The sequence below is a fragment of the Neodiprion lecontei genome, chromosome 4 (assembly GCF_021901455.1).
Source record: "Neodiprion lecontei isolate iyNeoLeco1 chromosome 4, iyNeoLeco1.1, whole genome shotgun sequence".
In the NCBI taxonomy this organism is placed as follows: domain Eukaryota; kingdom Metazoa; phylum Arthropoda; class Insecta; order Hymenoptera; family Diprionidae; genus Neodiprion; species Neodiprion lecontei.
In genome coordinates, this window is record NC_060263.1 from 29,658,627 (window position 1) to 29,682,159 (window position 23,533).

The following is a 23,533-nucleotide window of genomic DNA, read 5'->3' on the forward strand; positions in this document are numbered from 1 at the left end:
CTATCTTCTCCAGCCGCGCTCTCCTAGAAGTTCGCCTATATCATAGAGAGTACGGAAGCGACGGATAGCGAAGTGCGGTAGGTTTCGCACGAGGGTTTTGGCCGTGTTACACGTGGCACGACATGCGACACCGCTATCAGGACCCGCAGGGTGGTCGTGCGTTGACGCGTAAGGACTTATGAAAGTGTGTGATCTCGATTTGGCATGCAGAAAAGGATCCTTGGATCCTTGCGTGTGGGTTATACGTGCGCGTATACCGCTAGCCAAAGTGGAGGATTCGTAGAGAAGAGCGCGTGCGTCGCCGGTCGATAACTTTCGATTCACCGAAAGCTACGTATGAGCCAACGAAACGTTCAGATTCGTTTACGAAAGTTGAATTTATTTCAACCCATCCGACGACCCTCGGGAGAATAATTTGCGGATAACCAGCACGGAGACATTCAATTGGATTAGGGCATTCACGCTCGGACAAAATTTTTTACTTCTACTCACAATTAATGTTTGCTAGTTAATTATGTATATATATATATATATATATATATATATATATATATATATATAATATTATATATATATTATATATATTATATATATTATATATATATAATATATATTAGATCAGGTACACCCTAGTAAAGCACGTCTTACCATTTATATACTACAATTTACATTGAAATGAGAATTTCTTTATTTTCAATGTTTGGAAATTTTTGTACAATGATTTCACCGTTTGAATCCCGTTTCCAATAGTAACAAAGTCTTTCGGATTGTGGAACTTTTCCATAGAAAGGACCAGAACATTTTTGTCTCGCGTGGCAAATTATTCAAGGAGCTTTTTGCTTGCGTTGATATAACGTTCGGTGGATTATACATTAATCTTAAAATTTGACTACCGCATCGTTACATAATTTACCTTTCGATCACGGCTTCCGTAAATATGTCAGTTTTTCTACAACGTTTTTTTTTTCCTTATTATCTGAATTACGAATTATATACTCGGCGTCATAACAGCCTCGCAATATTTAAGGGAGTAGGCACCGATATATTACGATATGTAAATATATATAACGAGGAACGGTTTCCTGGAAACGAATAAAGTACGCAAATCACGTCCCCATCCCATCTTTCTTATAACAGCTTTCCGTGTGTGCCGACTGGTGCGAAGTATACATATACGCATATACATCAATGTATGTGTTACAATAAAACGTCTCGCGGCGCTACAGCCCGCGGTGTAAGTTCCTGCAGGGTGCGTTTACTGTTTGCACAGCCTTCCCGTCGCGCCACTCTTCAGAAGGATAATTCACACAACCAGCGTGCTTTAAGCACTCGTAAAACTCTGCCCAGTTGATAATGTCGACAAGTTATCGGACGGGATGGAACCCCAGCCAGAAGTCACGTGGAAGCGTGGCGTTAACTTATTGAATAACCTAAGTTGGACCTTGACAGTATAAACTCGATGAGAGAGAAAGTAGTCGGTATCCGCATACCCGAGGACGCAGAGATATATCGTCGATGCGACACTGAAACTTAAGCTCCATCGCCTCGACAAGGTGTCATCGCGAAGCCAGGTGGATCGCGTGCAATATTACCGTAGATCATTTTTCAGCTCCGTGAGAATATATCAACCTCCAGGAATCGAGTACCAAATAACAAGTGGTTCGGGCATCGAGTAAGTCGGCGGAACAAGAAAATATGAAAAATAGTTAAAAGAAAAAACTTCGTCTACTCGGGAAATGCTGCGATGGCATGTTTTCGATTTCAGGGTCAAGGTGACGCGGTCGTGAAGCGGGCATGCTTTTTCCTTCGTTTTAGTCCGGAATGAACCTAGAAAAACTAGTGGAATAAAAATGATGAGAGCACGATACCAGAAAGAGATCGCTGTGAAATTGTTGGGAATATGGTTCGGCGACGGAGACGGCGCTTTGACAATTGATACACCGCCCTAGAAGCGTGACTATTACGTTCCAGTGGCGACAGGCGCGTTCCGTAAATTAATACGTCACTAAGGCCAAGCCGGTCCAGCCGGATGTCGGGCGTATACGCTCTTTTCGATACGCCAGCGAGTCACTCGCAGCGCACGATCATAACGCCTGCCCGATCCGATATTCGTGTTCCAGCTTCGTAATTCTACCCGACGGTAATAGCTCGAAATATTCGTTACTTTGCCTCTCTACGCGAGCAAGCTTATCCACGCTATCGTGAAATTTGTAGTCGTATTCGTGCAAATTTTATCGTTCAATTTTTATCAGAGAAACGGAATGCGCACGAACGAATAATGAGACATCGGATGTACCTGGAATCACATGTCCAAACTTTTACTCAACGATAAATTACCGCGTAACGAGATTCTAAGTGTTCAGACAATTTTCCATTCCCCAGGTAAACAGTAGTTGTGTAATGGTATGACTTTGATTGAATCGGGAATGACTAAAGATCACTGAAAATAGCGATAATAGAATCTTTGTATGTAACAGAATAGAAGAAAGACTGAATCTTCCTCCTTGAATGACAAGTTGATTGAAGTACCTGAATCTGAGAATATAGCTTGAATATCGTTGCACTGGATTGAGTTCCGTTGAACCGTTTCTTAAATTTTATGAAATTCTTGAATTTATAGAAAAATCCTGTACCTTCCCATAGATTGTTATCAAGGTGCGTAATAATGCTGATGTAATGACTGGACGCCGCGTGAGATTTCTGTAATGCAAAGTTTCGCCTTAGTTAGACTGTACGCAGTTGATTAACGGTACTTCGCGATTCCGCAGATTTATTGATCCCCGGTAATAGGTGAAGCGAGGAAAGATGCGGAGCAATTTTAAGGGATGCAAACTACGCCGAGAACTACTGGGAGATTCATCGCAGAGAAGATACAGGCTGGCTGTCGTTTGCTGAGGAATAGATGCAGGCGAGTCTTGCGACTATGAGGTTCGTTCCTCACCTTCCTCTTCTTGCCGCCGCGTGTCGGTTGGGGCCAAGGAGGTGGGACGAGGAAGGAGCGAGTGTCTGAAAGCTCGGCAAGACCGAGATGGAAGAAGCTCGCGTCGGTGTGCTCGCGTGTTGAGCGAGGGCCACGGACCACGGAGTCAGCTCGACCGACCAACGCGACCAACCGGTCGAACAACTTTTTAACGAGCCATACGCCGAGACCCTGAGTCGACTCGACCATCTTCGCTTCGAAATGAACTCGCGGTGAACGATACCGGCGATTCGGCCGCTATTTGCTCGCCATTTTCCACCTCGTTTTCAGACTTTCTTACCACGAGCTGCTTCTTCGTTAGCGTACAAAAATTCAAGGTCAAAAGGAGAGGGCACTTCGCAGAGGAGAAAATTTGAATTTTCGGGCCGATGGAGGAGAAATTTTGTAAAACACCGTGCGTTAAACCTACCCCAGGATGTTCAAAGACACGAGTTTCTGAATAAATCCAAGCTTCTTCATTGGTCCATCTTCGTGACGCATCTGGCGCTGGAAGCACTTTGAAAACTTTGGCTCGATGTTTAGGAAAGTTTTTGCACCTCCGGGTCGTTAACGCTTCGCCGGGAAAATGGTTGATTCGTGGTCAGACAAAAGCGGGACATCCAGGTGGAAGAAAAGGCCTCCGGCTTTTCGAACTTGGTTTCCTCTGTGATTCTGCGCCTCCGACCGATGCTTGAAAATCAAAGTACAAAAGAACCTACCATCCATTTCACGCAATCTTTTACTCAAAACTTTCTTCCCCGAAACGAGTCACTGCTGAGTTCATTCCTCGTTCTAGAAAGTTGCTCTTCTGACCTCCTGTTTTTTTGAAGAATTCGTAGGTATATCAATAGTTTCCAGCACACAAATTTTCAACGACGAAAGCCCCACAGCGACTGGCATTAATCACGTTTTGAAATGGTTAACGCGGCTGATCCGGAGAGTCAAGAATCTACGTGAAACTGAATCAATTCGCAGTTCGAAGCCACTGATTCGGCAACAAACAAGCACCAATATTGACAGGGATGCTGCTGCAATTTCCGATGCTCGATCAAACCACTGCAAGATGAACGTTTTGGCCACTGTGCACTGCGCACGTGAAGACATACGGGAAGAGGAATGATATATTTATAAGAAATAAATTAGTGGTAACAATTGCGAGCCGGTTAGCTTCGATTTCGACAGCCGGGCGTTACAGTCACCCCGCACTCGACAGTTACACACGTTGTGCACGTATACGCGGGTCTTCGTTTATAGCCCACTACGGCGGTCCTTCCGTCTGTCTGTCAACTGGTCCCAGTATCGGTAACTGTGAACCACTTTTTACACTATCCAGTGCATGTTGATGCAGCTGGAAAAGCAAAAAAGGGCTCGAAGCGAACGCATTCCGTTAACCACTGCATGAGCAGCTTCCGAAGAGAGGCTCGAAGAAAAATGTCCCAGAGGCTACTGGTTCCCGGATTCGATCGATTGATTCCTGCGGTGGCAATTAATTTAATAAAACTCGAAACGACATCCGACCAGAGGCTCGTTGGTCCAACTTCTCGTATTCAACCGTGAAAAATTCCACCCTCGATTTCCTGATCGTAAGCGCGGGACTTCAGGCATTCCGACTCGGGTGCCACAGGTTGAAACTAGTCAAATTCACGCGGTCTGATTAATCTACGATCGATAAATCACGCATTTGGTCATCCGGTCGCTATTTAATTTCAAGGTGAAAGTCTTGCGCGGGATACACGGAGCCGCGCTGCAGAGACCGACAGAAACGTGCGTCGAAGCCAAACGTCTGTCTGGTGAAGATTCATTAAACGTATGCGGGCCAATGTAGCTTATTATCATAACTATCTCTAAGCTCGCCGCACACTACTTCCCATCACACGAATACATGTCGCGTCCGAGTGTCTTGGAAAAATATATTTCTCGGACCGAGACGGGTTTAAACTATGCTTCACGCGCGTGGATGTACTCGCTAGCATTTTACCGACGCGACGTGTAGCACTCTCTGCAGGGTGAGTCACCGGGCGGCGGATTGAGCCAGGTTTGGGATCGGCATGCAGGGGTGTCAGGGTGGCCAAGGTGGGGCGCGTTGCACCGGAGGGAGAAATGACCTTTCTGCTTTCATCGATACCGAACCTCGGAAGGTCTTTGCGCTGTGCGCTCATGCCGGCAACGGTGCCCTAGTGTTTATTCGACAATAGATCGACAGCACCTATTTGCCGGCATATCGGTGCAGCCAACAAATGTCCCTAGATCCTAAGATACCTCGAACCTACTTCGCATTTCACTACGGAGCATCGCTACGCCTGCATCTCGGTTTTCCATTGTCTCTTACTATCTTCGGTCTCGACAGGATTATGTTTATTCACCTGTCACCGTAGCGGGAACTACCATAGTTGTCCGGGAAGGCCATTTGTCAGGACGCATTCGCGTCGCTTCGACGACAGGCGACAGGAGATGGGAGACCCGAGACGGTTGATGGGTCGGAGAGTGTCTCTCTGCATGAGGGACGTTATACGCCCCACGTTCTCCTTCTCCAAGTGCAGAGCCTAGGCGCAGAGGTTACGGAGAGGCATTGCAGCTGGGGCCCGAGGGCGTGGGCTCGGTGCAGCAGGCGAAGCAAACTGGATAAGTGTTAATTGGACTTTGTTGTGACCGCTGGCATTGTTCACCAAGTAATTTGCACGTGGGCCGCCGTTTGGCGGTCGCCGGTAATCACGGCCCCCGAAGCCGTCCGGGAGTTTGCACACACAACGGATAGTTGAGCAAAGATCGGTTCGCACGTTTCTTCGCCAGGGCCAAGCTCGCCGCGCGACCTGCGGTCGCCACGTTCCCTCCTCCCTCCGCCCTTGCCACCCCCTCGTTCCCTTGGTGCCGAAACGTGAGCTGACTGTACTTAATTCGACGAGCAAGTTACTGCGCGAGTTCCCTCGTCTTTGCTGTCCGCGCCATCTACAGGTTTCGCCAGCATGCTATGAGCCCCGCACCTTGACAAGTACTGTAATGGGGTTGTTTGATTTGGCCGCAGAGAAAAACAACTTTTTTGCACTCTCAGAGTAACCAGCCTTTTCGATTAGAGGACAAGATCTTTTACTCTGAGGGATTTCATTGAAATATTCTCGGTATAACAGTTGAAGGCCTTATTTTTTTTTTATTAAAATGCGATAGACGCAGTGACTAATGGGTTATGGGTAAAAAGTCGATGGTCTACGAACAAAATGATCACGTTGGATTCGACAATTTTTTTTTACGACCATATCGTTCGATACAATGCTACACAGGTAACAGTTGATAGTGGATTGTAGCAGTAAATGCGTTGGATTAAATTTTCATCCAATTTATGCCTCTGGATAAGCACGAAGGTGAAACTTATTTTTCCGCAGAGTGAAGCAGACTCGTTTTCCGGAGCTAACTATGATCCTCGTTATTTCGCAATTATGATTATCGAATCACGGCGAGGTGGTCAGCTGATAATAATTGCCATGGGCGATTGAAGAGTAAATGGCGGCATGTGTAGGTACCGAGGGGAGAGAGGTGTATAAAATCTTGTACAGGGGCCCGCTCAACGGATCGGGGGTAGTAATGAGAGGGTAGACGATCCCCGATAAATCCAGCGAAACCCAGGATTTGTAAATTACACCCTGTCAATACTTCAAGCGCGGGTAAATAAATGAGCAGCGCCTCTACGCATGGCCCGGGCCCAAGTAAGGCTCAACCGTGAACGAGGCCCCGGACCGGCAACGGGCGATATAATAGACCGAGTCCAAGTCACCGGATTCGTTGCCGTATCTATGTTATACACACAGACGAGTCCGTAGGTCGGTACCAACATTTTGTTTCCTGTAGGGGAACAAAGCGTGTTCCTCGGTCCCAAAATTTTACCCGCATAAAGCAGAGCTTCCTCCACGTTTCTCCAGGTTACCGAGATAGAATCTAGCATTCTCAGCTCCTATTATACGGCACGTTGTACATTTACGAGCTAAAACGCCTATCGTTGTTATGCAAACCACTACAACCGATTTTCTTTACCTACTCTCAACCAGGTTTCTGCGGCACCGCGGGCCGTTTGAACCTAGTTATCTGACACTGGATGACAATTAACCCCTTGCGGCACCAACGCGGCCTTGCTCTCGTTCTCCACCGAATCTGAGCGAATTGTGAGCGACATATCGCAAAAATTGTAAAACGGGTCATGTCGTTTGCACGCCGAACCGGCAAACTAAGGTTTGAACCCAGCTACACCCGATGGGCATGTTTTTCTGCATTTTTCCTTGTCCCTTGTGCAAATGCACATTATTACTATTCTTATTCTTATCATTATGATTGTTAACGTTGGTGTCATTGTTGCTGTCGTTGTCGTTGGTGTTATTGTTATTGTTCTTATTACGAAAGAATTTAAGAGAGTCTGTGCGGTGAAATAATGGAAAATCTATACGTAAAGCGATGTTGCATCCTGGAATAAAAACGCGCGAGCAACATTCAATCATGACTTGCACTAAAAATTCGCTGATTTTGAAGTCGAAGGATTCTGATTATACACTTTTACGTCACTGCTCGTCCTCCAATTCCCATCCCCACCCGGAAACATGTACCTTATACTGCCTGAAATTGATCTCTGCCCTAACAATGCCCTAAACGCGATCACTGAATAGTCGGCGGACGATAATTGATGCTTTATTATATGTTTCAAACCAGCAGCTCCATTAACATCCCATTGCCGAATTCTTGGTAAGTCATCAAACATGGCGATCACGACTGAGGTAGCTGGGGCGACTTGATTGTCTGTCCGTCTGTTTGTCCATCCGTCTATCCGAGCACCGTCGCTAATCCTAGTTTTCGTTGGAAATTATTACTGACGACACGAGGGGAAAGATCGAAGCCACGAATTAGTCAAACCGGTTCGACCTAAATTTCCAGTTCGGAGATTTCGGCTCAATTTGATACCACGTGAAAATAACATTATCGCTCAGCTATGTATTGGTGTGTTCATGCAATAAATGTCAAGTGGAACATTTTTTTCATGTCAGAGAATCTATATATATATGGGGCATTCCATGTCAAATTTACCCCTTTTTTCCTTCACCATTTTTGATTCATTCCGTGATTTTTTATACGATTCTACCATCCAAAAAAGGCACTCCTGAATTTTTTCAAATTTTTTTCGCTAACCTTTTTTTTTAAATATATTATTCAAACCCATTTCGAAAACGGTCGTTTTTAAAAATCTGAAAAAATTCTGAAAAATCTAGTTTCTCATTCCGATCATACCGACACCTGGCCGATGATGGGCCGATTTGTTCTGCTATTTTTTTAGCACTTTAAACATTCTCAACAAACGAAACGCCATCTTGAAACGTTATGAAAAATCTTCAAAAAGTCTCAAAAATCGAGTCTTTCATTTCGATCATTTTGACACCTGGACCACGATGACGGTCCGATTTTTTTCGATTTCATTCAGCACTTTTAATATTTTCAACAAACGAAACTCTATCTTGCAACGTTATGCATTGAAAATGTTGTTGAAAATGTTAAGTGCTAAAAAAATCGAAAAAAAATCGGACCATCATGGTCCAGGTGTCAAAATGATCGAAATGAAAGACTCGATTTTTGAGACTTTTTGATGATTTTTCATAACGTTTCAAGATGGCGTTTCGTTTGTTGAAAATGTTTAAAGTGCTAAAAAAATAGAAGAAAAAATCGGCCCATCATCAGCCAGGTGTCGGTATGATCGGAATGAGAAACTAGATTATTCAAAATATTTTCAGATTTTTAAAAACGACCGTTTTCGAAATGGGTTTGAATAATATTTAAAAAAAAAAGGTTAGCGAAAAAAATTTGAAAAAATTCAGGAATGCCTTTTTTGGATGGTAGAATCGTATAAAAAATCGCGGAACGAATCAAAAATGGTAAGGGAAAAAAGGGGTAAATTTGACATGGAATGCCCCATATATCTTTAAGATTATTTCGCTACTTACCGGCAAACACTTATTTATTCGCGAATGTCATATGATTAAGCAAATTAATAGTTTGTGTGTATTCAATCGAAATAATTTATCGTTCAACTGATGGATTCAACACTGTTAACATTATTACAGACTAGCTGTTGCCCACGATTTTGTTCCCGGCATGCGGTGCAATGCCACTCACAGAAAGAAAGTGTTTTGAAAGCACACGAATTGCCAATAAACTACATGAAATACACTAATTTGTTAAAACGACATTTTTGTTGAAATTTCGAAAACCTTGTATGCGATATCTTTGAAACAGTTGGATTGACGGAAAAAATTTACTTATCACATAATCAAGCGAATAAAAAGTGTGTGTGATCGTGCTATAAATTACAGATAAGATTTATAGAATTTCAAACTGACACAGGATAGCTTGAAATTAATATCATACGCATATGAATGATTACAAAAGTTACGTAGACGGCAAAAACTTTAAATTCGCATAATTAACACATCATAAAAATTATAATTGGCAAAAATGTTGTTCACAGAGTGAACGAGGAAAAAAGAAAACATTCGTAAACTCCTCCATGAATGCCAATTATAAATATATTTCACGGTGACAGACGGTGGGCGGCTGGGTATCGTCTTGTTGTTTTATTTCAGTTTATCAGATTTCTTGCGGCATTCAGGTTCGCCTTGAGAACATTAAGCAAAGTGCTGCCATTGATTTTGTTGACCGTGCCACCAGGCTGTCGCGTGTAATCGAGTTTTAATTTGATACAGTTTATTCTGTAGATGCTAAATGAATTAATAAATATTATACGGTTGAACAGCTGAACGAATCTGACCACAATGTAGTTACACCAAGGTGAGATAAAGTTACGTCATATTTGTGCGACAAGTAGAGTTCAGGAAGCCGCTTTAACTGATAAGGAAAGTTACGAGCTTTGCATGACGCAGTCAGCATTGAACGCTGTAGCGAAATACATCGCGTTTGTTATTCGCAGTAATAATTTTGAATGCAGAAAGTTTTAGCAAGAATGAAAAATTCGTACAAGTGATTCCAACGTGTCCATCTTGTTTTGAGGGTTGATCGAAGTGTTAGAATTTCATCAATATTCAGTAGCTATTCGTAGAGAGTCTTTAAATCCGTCGTGTGAAAAAAAAAAAGATAAAAGACAGGGTTTTCGAATTAAAGTTTGTGAATTAGCGGTATAGGATCCTGTACCACAGTAAATATGGATTATTTGGCTGGCTGACCACTGGGAGTGATTATCAATCAGAGACGTCAATTTCGATTTGTATTAACAAATTCATCGAGAAAATAATAATCCCCCGAAGAAGGTACACTTTCGGGATACTGTAATAATAACACTAAATTAGCGTTAGCTGTACTTAAAAACTATAGGAATAAATAAACTCGAATATAATTGTCCCTCGTCTCTGCCGATACGATATTATTTTTTAAAACAGCGTAGTCTCAACGCAGACCGAGTGTAACGGCTGTGTCAAGTGAGTCAGTTTTTAGTCGGGCGTAATGGCGCATAAACTATAATTAAATGTTATGCGCGAGCACGAACGATTCGGTTCAGCTGAGCGTCAATGTCACTCGTGTTTGGTTGATTTCGTGACTTTGCTTGCCTAATGGTCGGTCCCAATCAGGCTTGAGTAAGAGGTCGATGGCCCGCACTGCAGCCGAACGAGTGTAGCGGCAATAGCAGATGCAGCAAGTAGCATAAGTGAAACTTTCCTACGCCTATTTTATTCTCCTATTTCCTGTTACAGCGTGACATCTTGCCGAAGTGATTCACGCGCAATCATCTGTATCTCGCGTATAACTTTCGATCAACCGCGTGTATGAAAAATGCGCGAGCAACCGCAGGTCGAAGACACCACGCGGTTTCGTAGTGATGCAAAAATCGGTTGGTTTTAGTTTACCGAGTTTACGGCAGGTTTGCAAGCTCGTTAATTTTCGGACGGGCTGCTCCAGCGGCTACACACACACTGCAATGCGGTCCGCTCGCTCTTGTCTCGGTGGTGGTGCTATCGTAATCGTTAACGAGGGACCCTGTCAGCGCCAAGAGATACCTGGGGGTCTCTCGCCATTAACCTTCCGCTAACAAAGGCATTGCCACCTCCTTGGGCGCTGCTCGCTGCCATCTTTCTCCAATCTCAGCTTCTTCTTATCTCGCCCCTCTCCGCCACCTCCTTTCCTTGGCTTTCCTTTCCTTTCCTCGTCTTCCTTTCCCCACGCCATCCAGGCTTCACCCTCTCGAGTCCCCCTCCCCCCACTCCTGTCTTCGCCTCGTTCCGTATTCCTTTCTTCCTTATTTATATGCATAACTCAAAAGAGGTGTAATAAAAATTTCACGGTCAATTTGATTACGGAGAACAGTCCGGAGTTTATAATATACCGCACGGCTACGATCAGGCTCGATCTCCGTCCATTACCCTCGAGCTTACAACTCTTTGATAGTCACGACTGTATTTATAAATTACCAGCAATTCGCCGTACAAATACCAAGAGACACGATCGTGACGATGTACCATAAACCATTTTCAGTTAGGTGTAGTACGGTATTGAGTATCTTTTCAATAAACTCGTGACCAATCTTACCGATCAGTTAGGAAAATAGTGTTCGCCTGGCAAAACATGGACAAGAGGCGTCGAAAGTGTACGCGGTTAAAAAATTTATAGAAAACAATGTGCGAGAATGGCTTAGTCGAAAGAAATTTATTAAAGCGGAGGTTATAGATGTAGCTTAGACATACCTAGTGGATCGCGCTAAGCCAATTTACTAGCCTAAGATGCGGGAGATTCCAGGAAGAACATGCGAATAAATCTAAACTTTGCCTTTGCGCGCGAGTTAATACCTTAACAGAAAGTCGCGAGGACATAGAGACGGCGCGCAGAGAATACTTTACAAGGTATACAGGAGAATTTTCCACAACGCCCTAGGTGTTATTCAACCGGGATCGGCGGAGGCTCGGTCAGTGGGGAGCGTCTCCGAGGTGAGGGTGCCACCACGGGACCACCGGATTCCCGTGGTGAGCAATTAACTCTTCGACGGTGAACGAACCTCGTCAGCGGAGAGCGTTACTACACCTCGCCCAAACGCCCTACGCCCTACGGGAACGAATGCCAAGGCGGCCGAAAGTCTCCCTCAGCACCATTTCGCGTTATACCCACGCTTTTAATTTCAAGTCTGAGAATACTGAATCCCGCGAATCATTATACGTATTGGACTCTGTTTCCGTCATTTTTACAAATTAGATTGCTTTTTTATGTTTCGGACGTTTCGAAGCTTTTGAAAACTTTATACTGTACCGATTTAAAATTACTTCAAAACAGTCGGTTGTACTTCCTCATAACAGGCGGTGGACTCTTAAGCGGTTTGATGATGCGGTAACCGCAGATACGTAATTTGAATTGATCATCGAATGGACATCTAGAAAAAAACGAATGACCAGCAGAATCCGGTAGCAAAAAATGTTGTCAATTTTTACAAACGGTTCTGAGTCAAAAATATTGTTGAAAATGCAACTAGCGAGAGTAGAGTCTAGAAAATCTACATTGGCGAGTGAAGCCGGGTTCTAGACCGCGGCTGATAATAGCTGGTTCAGCAACAGGTGAGCACGGAGCGAGAGCGAGTGGGAGCAAAGCGGACGTTTAACGAGGGCGAGCGAACGAGAGAAGAACGGGGAGAAAAAGCGAGAGCGCGGGAGAGAGAGGACGAGGGAGAGGAGAACTTCGTGACCGCTACGATTCGTGATTCTCTAAAACAATAACCAACACAGACGCGGCTGAAGGAAAGCTGGTGCACACTGCACGGCATGCAGACAGTCAGGCGAGCGAGCAGCCAGGCTGGCAGGCATGCAGGCGGATTCTACACTTTGGTTGAGCATGCTATAACCGAACCGACGGGAGACTAGCTGCATTATGCCTCCCTTCGTCGCCTACTCTCCTCCCGCGCGTGCTCTTACTTCACTCCAGATTCTTAGGTATTTGCATTTATATTCCACCGCAACACTTCAGCGTCTTAAGAACGTTAACTCAGCCACCTAGCATATTGTCTTGAGTAACTGTCCGTTATTTTTCATTTGGTTTCTTTTTTTTTTTCCTTTTTATTTTTAGTTTTCGTTTCTCTTATTTCCTTTGTTGGCTCTGGTAGATTGGTACAATCCAACGGTCGGTGGATACCTGACATCATTTCGATGGCATCGTTTCAATCAAATATCGTCCGTTTTTGCATCGTTTGATCGAGATTCGACTACGCTCCGACTGGCTTGTATATATAGTTTCGTTCGGTATCGTTGGTTGGCAGTTGACCTTCATAGTCTGGTGGATCCAAATTTCTGATCATCGGCACGCAGGCCAGTTACTCTCAGTCAGCCATGACCACATTATATACACAGGCATGTAGGTTGCAGAAGTAAGACGCAAGTTCAGTACCATCAAATTAACTCGTAGCGTTGAGAATTCAAACAAAGGATACCGGTGTTTCAGAATTAGGAAGAGACCGGACTGGGGTAGAGTTGAAGTTAGAGGGGGAAAAGGGTGCAAAAAGAAAGGAACCAGCCGGAGATCGTATGTATAAAGAAGTGGAGAAGCAGGACAATTTGGAGTAAATTTATGGGAGTCGCTTCAGTTTAGGTGCGTAAAGATCGCCGATCAATCCTGCGGTGAACCGAGAAAATAGATCAGACCGCCACCCTGACTGATCATAGCTCGCCTTGAAAATGCCATTCTTACGGGGAAGGGACAAGCCGACAAACTGCAGGAACGGCCGCGTCGCGGCGCGTGCCTGTCCCGATCATTATTTCGCTTCGAAGCGGTTGTCCCGGCATAGTTACTCAACACTTGTAATTCATAAGTTTGCCACCAAGGAGACAGAGCTGATCGCATAACGAACGCCCACTAATGAATCAACATGCCCGGGTAGGCACGGCCTGCAGCTATCGCTCCCGCATCTCAAGCGAAAGCGGGGAATGCTGCAGCTGCACGGTATCTCGGGACTCGATGCCCCACGAGGTGGGCATCGACGTAAGATATCAGAAAATAAGGTAAATAGAAATAGTTGCAAACAGAGAAACTCGTGTTTAACATTCTAAACAATTGATCGGTAGAAGATAGGATGTAAAGTCAGCGTATCAGTAGACACATCTTGTTGCTGGATGATTGTTTCGCAAAGAATACTAAGTCGGTATAACAAGTGATACATTTGTATGGACGCAGTTCAACCATCCGAGTGGTTCATGTGTTTGACGAATTGGCTTCAATTTCACTCCACGTAATTATCATTTTTGCATTTATCTCGGTACGCAACAAGCGCAGAAATAAATCACTGTAATTCCAGTAGTAAAAGTCCTGTTCAAATTCGGCTTCGGTCGGTCTCAGAGAAAATTAATACACCGCATATATATGTATATTTTTATATATTATATACATAATATACTTGAAAAATATACATATATATGTATGTATGTGGTATGCATAAGCGTCGTAGGAAATTTTTGACTTCGTTTTTACCTTCTCCGAATGCATTCCCTGAATGATGGGGGTCTTGACAAAAAACCTGACCGCCTTGTACCTTGCAAGGCATTCCCCGAGAAATTTATTCCCTGTTGTTAGTTGCGTGGGTATATGCGTAATTACGAAGCATTATCGTATCTTTGGTTTTGTGAAGAAGTTAACAATCACCAGCAGCATGCGCTTTGCTGAGTAAAGTCACTTTGTTGCCGAACCAATTTAGTCAATTTAATTTATGACTTGGGTATGGCAGAGGTAAGCTTCAACGCATGTATAATGACGAAGCAGACTAAGAAAACTAATTGATGGAAAACGAATTTAACAGAAAAATAAATTTCACTTTTTTTGTATAACTCACAGTCGATGTACTTATAAATTAATTTTCTTCGTATAATCTGTCTGATATTTTTATCACCTCACAAATCAAAATAGAATATAGCCTCATATCTCTGCGCAGTGGATTATTTTTGTGGTCTCGAGTGGTTAAAGAATCTCATAGGATCATACCCCATAGTGTCTAGAATCAAGCGATTTGCATCATCAAATCTTGGTAGGATCTAAATCCTCTTTGTATGTGGTGTTAAATACCAAATATAATACCTATAAAGTATATCATATCGTTGATTTGAATAATCGAAATTTGATCATTAGCGGTTCCCCGTTATGATATTCGAATGAAACGCAGAAAGCATCTGAACATGTGACCAACGCCCTTTGCTCAGTTTGCAATTTGCGATAAGCTATACAACGAATCTACTTTTATATTCGGTGCATAATACATTAAAATTTTTTTGAACACGATATAAATCTCCGCGTTAATATACTAAATCGTTTCCTAAAAAGGATAAGTAGTTATTTCTGTGCACAATAATCGATGGCCGCAGTCTTGTTAGGTTCACGTTAAAAGTATATACCTTGAAATGACCGACGAGGTGTTTCGAAGGTGTGAATTATTAGGAGGGCATCCCAGAGGAGGTCCAGCCGACCTACCTGCGTTATTACAATAACAATCAATACTGGTGGGTCAAAACACGTTAAGCCTCCTGATTAGACGGGTGGTTAGAAAAGAGGCCTAGAGGGTCGGTCGAGACCAGTAAGTCAACTTGGTGCCGGAGTCACGCGTCAGTCCCTTTCACCAGGGGGTAGGCCACCCTCCAGGGAACCACTTAGTTGACCCTTGCTTCACACTGCTTTATGTCAACGCGTTAATGGGGTATGGTAGATTGTTCCACACCGCATACAAGCTAACATTCTTTTTAACGTTGAAAATAAGGAACAGGAATAAAATTTTCTTCTCCCGACTACTCGAGATCGTGACAAGTAGTTGTAGCTCGTTTTATTTTGTACGCCTTTCCCTATTGTCTGGTTGAAAGGACGGCGTTCAACGGTAACAAGTGAGTGGTAGTAGCACTGCGGTAGTTTCCAAGCATCGTGCCTCGTTACATTAGACATACAGGAGCCCAATTAATTGTCTTTGGAAAGTAAGAGTTCGCGAACCTTGGTTCTTTTTTCAAATTCCATCCAACTGTTTAAATTTCTCCAACGAAAGTCCCACGTTTCTCAGCGTTCCCATGATCCACGAACACTGAATAAGAACTCAACGATTATACGGAACAGCCCTACATGCAGAAGACCGTGAACGGAGTATACGTCGATAGATATAGGTACGAGTGACGCGATAAGTAATTAGGTGAAGCTGGTGTTAATTACGTGGACGATCCACCCTGGGCAAGCAGAGACTGTAGATATATCGAAGCCCGCGGTTTCAGAACGTGAAATAGAGTTTGTTCGAGTATAGAGAACTTCGTAGGTGAAAAGTAAGAGTGAGAGTATAAGGCAGCATCGACGAGACGAGGAGACAAGGAGGTGAACGCCGGGGGACGCGTACGAACGGTCCACCAAGTTTCCCTGGTAGGCAGGCACGGAAGGCAGGGAAGGCAGGCTGGCAGGCAGGCAAGCAGAGGAGCCATTGTAAAGGCCCAGAGTGTACCTGTCTTGTTTTTGTAGGCTTGGCAGAACGGCGGACACTAGGCAGGTAGCGGCGAGAGCAGAGTCGAAGGAGAGAGGTGGGCCGGTTCAGACACAGGGAAGCCGGAGGTAGGGGAAGGGGTCTAGTTGCGGTCCCAGTACTCGGGCCTAACAACCTACCAACCAGTCCTCGGAGAAACGCGGCCGATGCCAGAGCGGCCGTTTACCCTTTCGATCCAGCAGCCACTGACGCGTTGATACTGTGCCGTTCCGTTTTCGTTCGAACATTGAATTGCTAACGATTCAATTAAAATTGACAGGATAATAGCCACCACTTGTTACAGCGCGAGTGCCGACTGGTTGATACGGTAGGAACCGTCGAAAGATCGTCTCGCCTCCAATGAATGGATTACCAGTTGGATTATTTTAGCCCGGGCGCTTTGGATGTACAGTGTCTTTTATTCTCAAGTGAAAACTAGATAGTGATGAGTGATGTGAGATAGTTATTAGCAAGAGGGCCCGGAGCCGTTACAAGATAGGGTTAAATTGAATTTGAAGTGCGCGAGTAACATCAACAAAGTGTATGCAAAGATAAGAGTGCAAAGATGCAGGGTAGTCCTGCCTTCTTCGCGATACTACTGGGCACGATATTTGGAGTTCTCGGAGCCTCCCTTAGCAAAGCTCTCAGATACAAAGCACCCGATGAATGCAAGTGGGTCGCGACCGGGGAAACGGAAGACGACGTCTCTCTCGTTTGCCGTCTGAGAACCATCAATAGCGAGCTGGAGAACACGAATTTCAGCGTGATCCAGCCACAGCATACGGTGCGTCTGCGGCTGGAGTGTAGCGATGCGTTATTTTTTCAGAGTTCGCTTAGCGCCGGTAGTTTCAGACCGTTGGTGGAACTGCGAGAGCTTGCCATAGAGTATTGTAAGATCGGGAATCTTTCCGATGACGCCTTCCGGGGTCTCAAGGAACTGAGAAACCTGACGGTGCGCACCCACAACACGGACTGGTCTGCGATGGCTCTAGACGTATCCGCTGGCGCCTTTAGCGAAGAACTTGCTCAACTTGAAAGACTTGACCTCGGAGAAAACAACATGTGGAGTATACCGGAGGGCACCTTATGCCCCCTGTTGAATCTCGAGGTTCTCAATCTAACGCGTAACCGGTTACGAGAAGTGACCAGCTTCCATTTTGGAACCGGCGCTAGGTGCGCCCCGGGATTGCGCGAGCTGGACCTGAGCAACAACAGCATCGAGTCGCTGCCCGCCGCTGCCTTCTCCGGTTTGTCACGGTTACATAGCCTCGATTTACGCAGCAATACGATCACCTTTCTCGCCGATCGAGCCCTCGAGGGTCTCTCCTCGCTCGAGGTACTAAAGCTGTCCGACAATCGACTAGCGAGCTTGCCACCCGAACTCTTTACCGACACGAGAAACATCCACGAAATTCATTTGCGCAATAACACTTTGAGCGTCCTTCCGCCCGGGCTATTTGGCGAGTTAACGCAGCTTCAAGTGCTTGATTTGTCGCGGAATGAGCTCAGTTCCGAATGGATTAACGCAGTGACGTTCGACGGACTGGTTCGTCTCGTCGTCATGGATCTGTCCCACAACAGAATTGCCAGGCTGGAACCGGCTGTGTTCCGCGACCTGTACAGCCTGCAGATATTACGGCTGCAGGGTAATTTATTGGACAACCTATCGGAGAATACGTTTTCTGCACTCAATAATCTGCATATCCTCGTACTCAGCGATAATCACCTAACCGCGATTGACGCTGGTACATTGAGCGGCCTCCACGTCCTCAGTCTTCTCTCCCTGGACAACAATCGACTGAATAGTCTTCATCCGAACTCGCTGAAGAACGTCTCGTCCTTGCAAGACTTCCATCTTAACGGTAATAGACTGTCGACAATCCCGGAGGCTTTGAAGGCGACCCCATCATTGCGTACCTTGGATCTCGGTGAAAATCTCATATCTGAGATTCCAAACGGCACTTTCGATGATATGCAACAACTCTACGGACTTCGATTAACCGAAAACCATATCGGCAATTTGACAAAGGGCACTTTCGAGAGGATCACAGCTCTCAAAATATTAAATCTGTCGAGAAATCGAGTCCAGTATATCGAGGTTGGGACCTTCGACGCCAACACGAATCTCCAAGCTATACGATTGGATGGGAATCAGTTGACGGACATAGTCGGACTGTTTACGGGACTTCCGAATCTAGTGTGGTTGAATGTGAGTGACAATCGTTTAAAGGTGTTTGATTACGCGATGATACCGACGGGACTGCAGTGGTTGGATATTCATTCCAACGAAATCAACGAGTTGGGTAATTACTTTGAAATCGAGTCTCAGCTTCAGTTGAGCACTTTCGACGCGAGTTACAATAAGTTGACCGAGATAACCGGGAGTGCTATCCCGACAAGTGTGGAACAGCTTTTCCTGAATAACAATTTAATATCAAAAGTGCAGAGTTATGCGTTTTTCAAAAAGCCAAATTTAACGCGAGTGGACTTGAAAGCTAACCAAATACGCAACTTGGAACCTTATTCGTTGAGGATTAGTGTAGTGCCGCATGCCAAATCTCTACCGGAGTTCTACATAGGTGGAAATCTGTACTTATGCGACTGCACGATGGAATGGCTACAGAGAGTAAACCGACAAACTCTAACTAGGACTCAACCCCGAGTGATGGACCTGGACAGTATAGATTGCAAACTTCTATACGATAGAAAGCGCGTCTTTGTACCCCTAATGGAAGCTACGCATTCACAGTTCCTCTGCAAGTACGAGACTCACTGCTTCGCGCTTTGTCAGTGCTGCGACTTTGACGCGTGCGATTGCGAGATGACATGTCCGACAAATTGTACTTGCTACCATGATCAATCGTGGTCAACGAACGTGGTCGACTGCTCCTCCGGAGGTCACGTCGGAAAGCTACCGGAGCAAATACCGATGGACGCGACTCAGCTTTACCTGGACGGTAACGACTTGAGGATAGTGTCTAGTCACGCTTTCATCGGACGGAAGAAACTGAAAGTGTTGTTCCTGAACGCTTCGAACATCGAGATGGTCCAGAACAGGTCGTTCAACGGGCTGCGTGAGCTGGAGGATCTTCACCTACAAGATAACCGGATCCGTGAGCTCAGAGGCCATGAGTTCGAGGGATTGGATGAATTGAAAACGTTGCTACTTCAGCAGAACAAGATCGCATCGATCGCCAACAATACCTTCGCGCCCCTGCGTTCTCTGTACACTCTCAGACTGGAAGGAAATCATCTGACCAATCTGGCTCTCTCGTCGCTACCAAAGCCCATTAACCTCACTATATCGCGTAATCCCTGGTCCTGCGACTGCGAATATCTGCAAATGTTTCGAAATTGGCTTCGTAGCACGGTAAGCCGGGTTACCGACGCTTCGGATCTACGATGCGTCTACAATACGACCGAATTCGAAGCCTACGGCGAGGAGACGTTCAACGATGACGAGTTTGGATTCTCGTTGTCCAACAACAACAGTTCTACGTGCACGGGTCTTGCCGCCATCGAGAACAGCATACGTGGTAATCGGACCAAAATCGAACCTCAGGCTCTTCACGATTATCTTCCACTACTGGTGGCAACCCTATCCGCATTTTTCATCACAATGCTGCTCTGCATGTTGGCATTCATATTTCGTCAGGAGCTTCGCGTCTGGTTTCACTCGCGTTTTGGAGTGAGAATATTCTACAGAGAATCCGAGGTCGACCGAGAGGACAGAGACAAGCTGTTCGACGCCTTCGTTAGTTATAGCTCAAAGGATGAGGATTTCGTTGCCCACGAGCTTGCCCCCGTCTTAGAAAGGGGAAACCCTGCGTACAAACTGTGTCTACACTATCGGGACTTCCCCGTGGGAAATTTCATAGCCGACACCATAGTACAAGCGGTGGAATCCTCGCGGAGGACAATCATGGTACTCTCAGAGAACTTCATCAAATCGGAGTGGTGTAGATTCGAATTTAAGTCGGCTCACCATCAGGTCCTGAGGGATCGCCGACGCCGACTTATCCTTGTGCTAGTCGGCGACGTCCCGCAACGGGATCTGGATCCCGATATCCGACTGTATCTCAAAACAAACACGTACCTGCAGTGGGGGGACAAATTATTTTGGGAAAAACTGAGATTTGCCTTACCCGACGTCCCCAATAATCAGCGGAGTCCACAGCAGAGAAGACAACCGCCGCCGGTCCGACGGCAACACAACAACCGGACAGCAAACGTTCAACGTACAGTTGCTGTGCACATATGAGTGAAAACTAATTAACCAAACTTTTAAACGAAATATTTTATATTTTCATATGAATGTAAAACAGTGATATGAATTTGTTCCCACACAGGGCCCGAAGGACACGCGATCCATTCGTCGGAAGTGTTTGGTGCAATAATTTCTGGATGGGTGTACATAGTGCAAGAATGAATGGATGATACCCTTAAAACTTTAAATAAAATGTGCGTGGCACGCTAAAGTCTGTAAATAAATTTTTAACGATTAAGATGCGATTGAGGAGAATGGAATTGTTGATATTTCAAAATTATATTATAGCTGTGTATATTCGAGTGAGCATATTATACATATATATGTATGTATGCATATGTATAATTGATAAATATCTAAATATTGTAAATAATTTTGTATACTATGTTTATTTTCTGTTTTTTTTTTCTCTTAACGATGTATCATATATGTTATACAAGTATCTGCAGCACGCTTCGACAAACTACTATTAATTTCATACATTGAAAACATAACTGCGGTATAAAAGAATTGAAATGTTATACTCAAACGTGTTGTCTCTATGTGAACAGATGCGATAAATTGTAGGTAGTTTAAATTAACTATCACGAAGCGACTTCACGCTGTTGTAACAAATCAAATGCTAGCTAATTCACGTATATGACGAGTTGAGCGAACAGTGAATGGGCAAAATACGCTGGGCACAGTCCATTATACAAATAGATATGTCGTTACGTCATTGTCATACAATAGTGCGGAGATATACATATTGCATATTGCAATAGCGTCAGACGTGTGCCTGGACCGCAAAGATCAACAGGGACGACGACGACGAATTTGTCTGTACGCAGCTTTGAGTGAAGCCTTCCGGCTCACAGTGATATCAATTCCTAATATTTCCTCCATGTATGTAATCATACTCGATTCATTTAGAATGCAACGATTCGTCCGATTCGTAATCCGGTGAGATTTTCAAGCCGTACATTAATCGTAATAATGAAAATTATACTTTCGTAACATATTGCACGGAATGGCGGATGAGTCGTACGAAGTTGAGGTAAAAAGAAAAGTTTTATTGTAAATTTTTATTTCTTATTTATTATCATTCTGAATAATTGAAGTCGATTATTGTTACATATTTTACACTACTAGTTTTGTAAAGTAATGTTATTATTATTATTATTATTATTTTTATTTTTACCGCAGTAAGAATACCTATAAATATACGACTCTTTCACGAGCCTGAGAATCGCAGGCCCAGGTGTATAGTAACACGTGCATTACCGAAAATCCGTAGTTAATATGCGAATGACTGATTGTGAAAAATTTTAAATTATTTCCATTACTGTTCACGTTGTGCTATTTTCGAGATTCTTTGTTCGCTCGGGAAAGATTGTTTTGATTTGAAGAATGAGGGAAAAAATACGACTGATGAATAAAATTCTTTGTTTCTATGCTCTTGAACATGTGCTGTTGATTTTTTCGATCCAATAACCTGATAACTTTGTAATTACGTTTAATCAAATTTCTAATTGTAGAATAGCCTAGGAAATCATCCCTTCTTCAAAGTATACGTTCATGATCAAATACTCTAGTGTCCGAAATAGTATCACTAACGGAAAGGACTAAAATCGGCAGGCGTATATGTCAAATATAGTTACAGCTGGCTTCGTTCATAGCTAAATATACAAATGTATGTGTATATTCTGTGGGAAATAATTTTTTTTCGATTAGGCTCGAACTTTTTATTTTTTTGTGTCCAACTTCCGCCCACAAAGTGATTTCGTAACGACGCAGAGGTAATGAGATCTCGTCGTGACTGCTTCCGAGACAGCGTGCACAGTTTCAAATCTGTTTATACCATAACTCTAGGCTCAACTTCTATTTTATGAGTTGGGCCAGCGTTAGAGGACGAGTAATCCACTTGCAAATGTCATTTCCACAAACTATTATGGGGTAAATACTTGTCAACCGCTAACAAGTTCAACCGTGGACCGCAACGATATTGCTGTTACTATGCCTACCTACTACTATACATATACGAATAATTGTTATTTATTTATTTGCTTTTTGTTTGGCAACGTCATTTCGCGAACCATCGAAACATGCACCGCGGCATAAAAGCTACCAGCAATTAATTATATAGTATGAAACGCATGAAAGTTCCGAGGTACGTTGTAACCTATCATTTTTTCCTACGTGGGAAAGTAACGAGTATAACAAAGATAGGTATAATTAGGTACCCTTTCGAACTATTGCAAACCCAGCCGATACTCGGCATCAGTCGCTAATTTCAACATTCTCAGTGCATACCATGTACCACTTAAAGCATCTCGTCGAGTAAAAACTTTACTCCCAGTTAGGTACGAAGGAAGCATACTATACTTATAATCAATCCGTTTGCTCCATGGCCGCGAGAATCTCGAGCCCAAGTCGTAAGGCGAAAGTCAAAAGTATAGCGAGCCCCCTCATCATCCACTCAGGACCCCCTGGGCGCGATAGTCGTTGCGCCTTACCACCGTTGGCCGCACTTAACGTTGACTTCTTTGTAAAAAAGTCCATAGAAAAAGCAACGAATAAGTGGCATGTCGCCGATGCCCGCAGCGTTTCTCTGTGTACATACAGCTGCTGTTCCCTGCAGCTTTCGTGTGTATAAAGTAAGATCTATAGGCGCAAGGTCCGACGGGTACATCCATCTATGCACAAGTACATCCGTACGTGTGTTCGATGTGCAGCGAGGCATCACGACGCGATTTCATTTCTTTTCCAGTTAATTCGGGTACCTTCGGAACCGGCCACTCAAACTGATCTTGATTCGGTTGGTAGAGATGCTACGGCGGCGAAT

General features: G+C 44.2%; 2 protein-coding genes across 2 annotated transcripts in view; one reads left to right on the top strand and one right to left on the bottom strand.

The window, feature by feature from the left end:
• Nucleotides 1-23,533, bottom strand: part of LOC107220624 (lysine-specific histone demethylase 1A) — a 222,627-nt gene that overhangs the window by 60,921 nt on the left and 138,173 nt on the right. The window lies entirely within an intron of this gene.
• Nucleotides 9,889-22,152, top strand: LOC107220632 (toll-like receptor Tollo). Its single transcript, XM_015659301.2, has 2 exons — nucleotides 9,889-10,248; nucleotides 16,442-22,152. The coding sequence occupies exon 2, from the start codon at nucleotides 17,008-17,010 to the stop codon at nucleotides 20,701-20,703; it is 3,696 nt and encodes a 1,231-aa protein (XP_015514787.2). The 5' UTR covers nucleotides 9,889-10,248; nucleotides 16,442-17,007; the 3' UTR covers nucleotides 20,704-22,152.

Bases quoted from the DNA above. Each gene is read 5' to 3' on its own strand.
- LOC107220632 (XM_015659301.2), top strand. From the start codon at position 17,008: ATGCAGGGTAGTCCTGCCTTCTTCGCGATACTACTGGGCACGATATTT.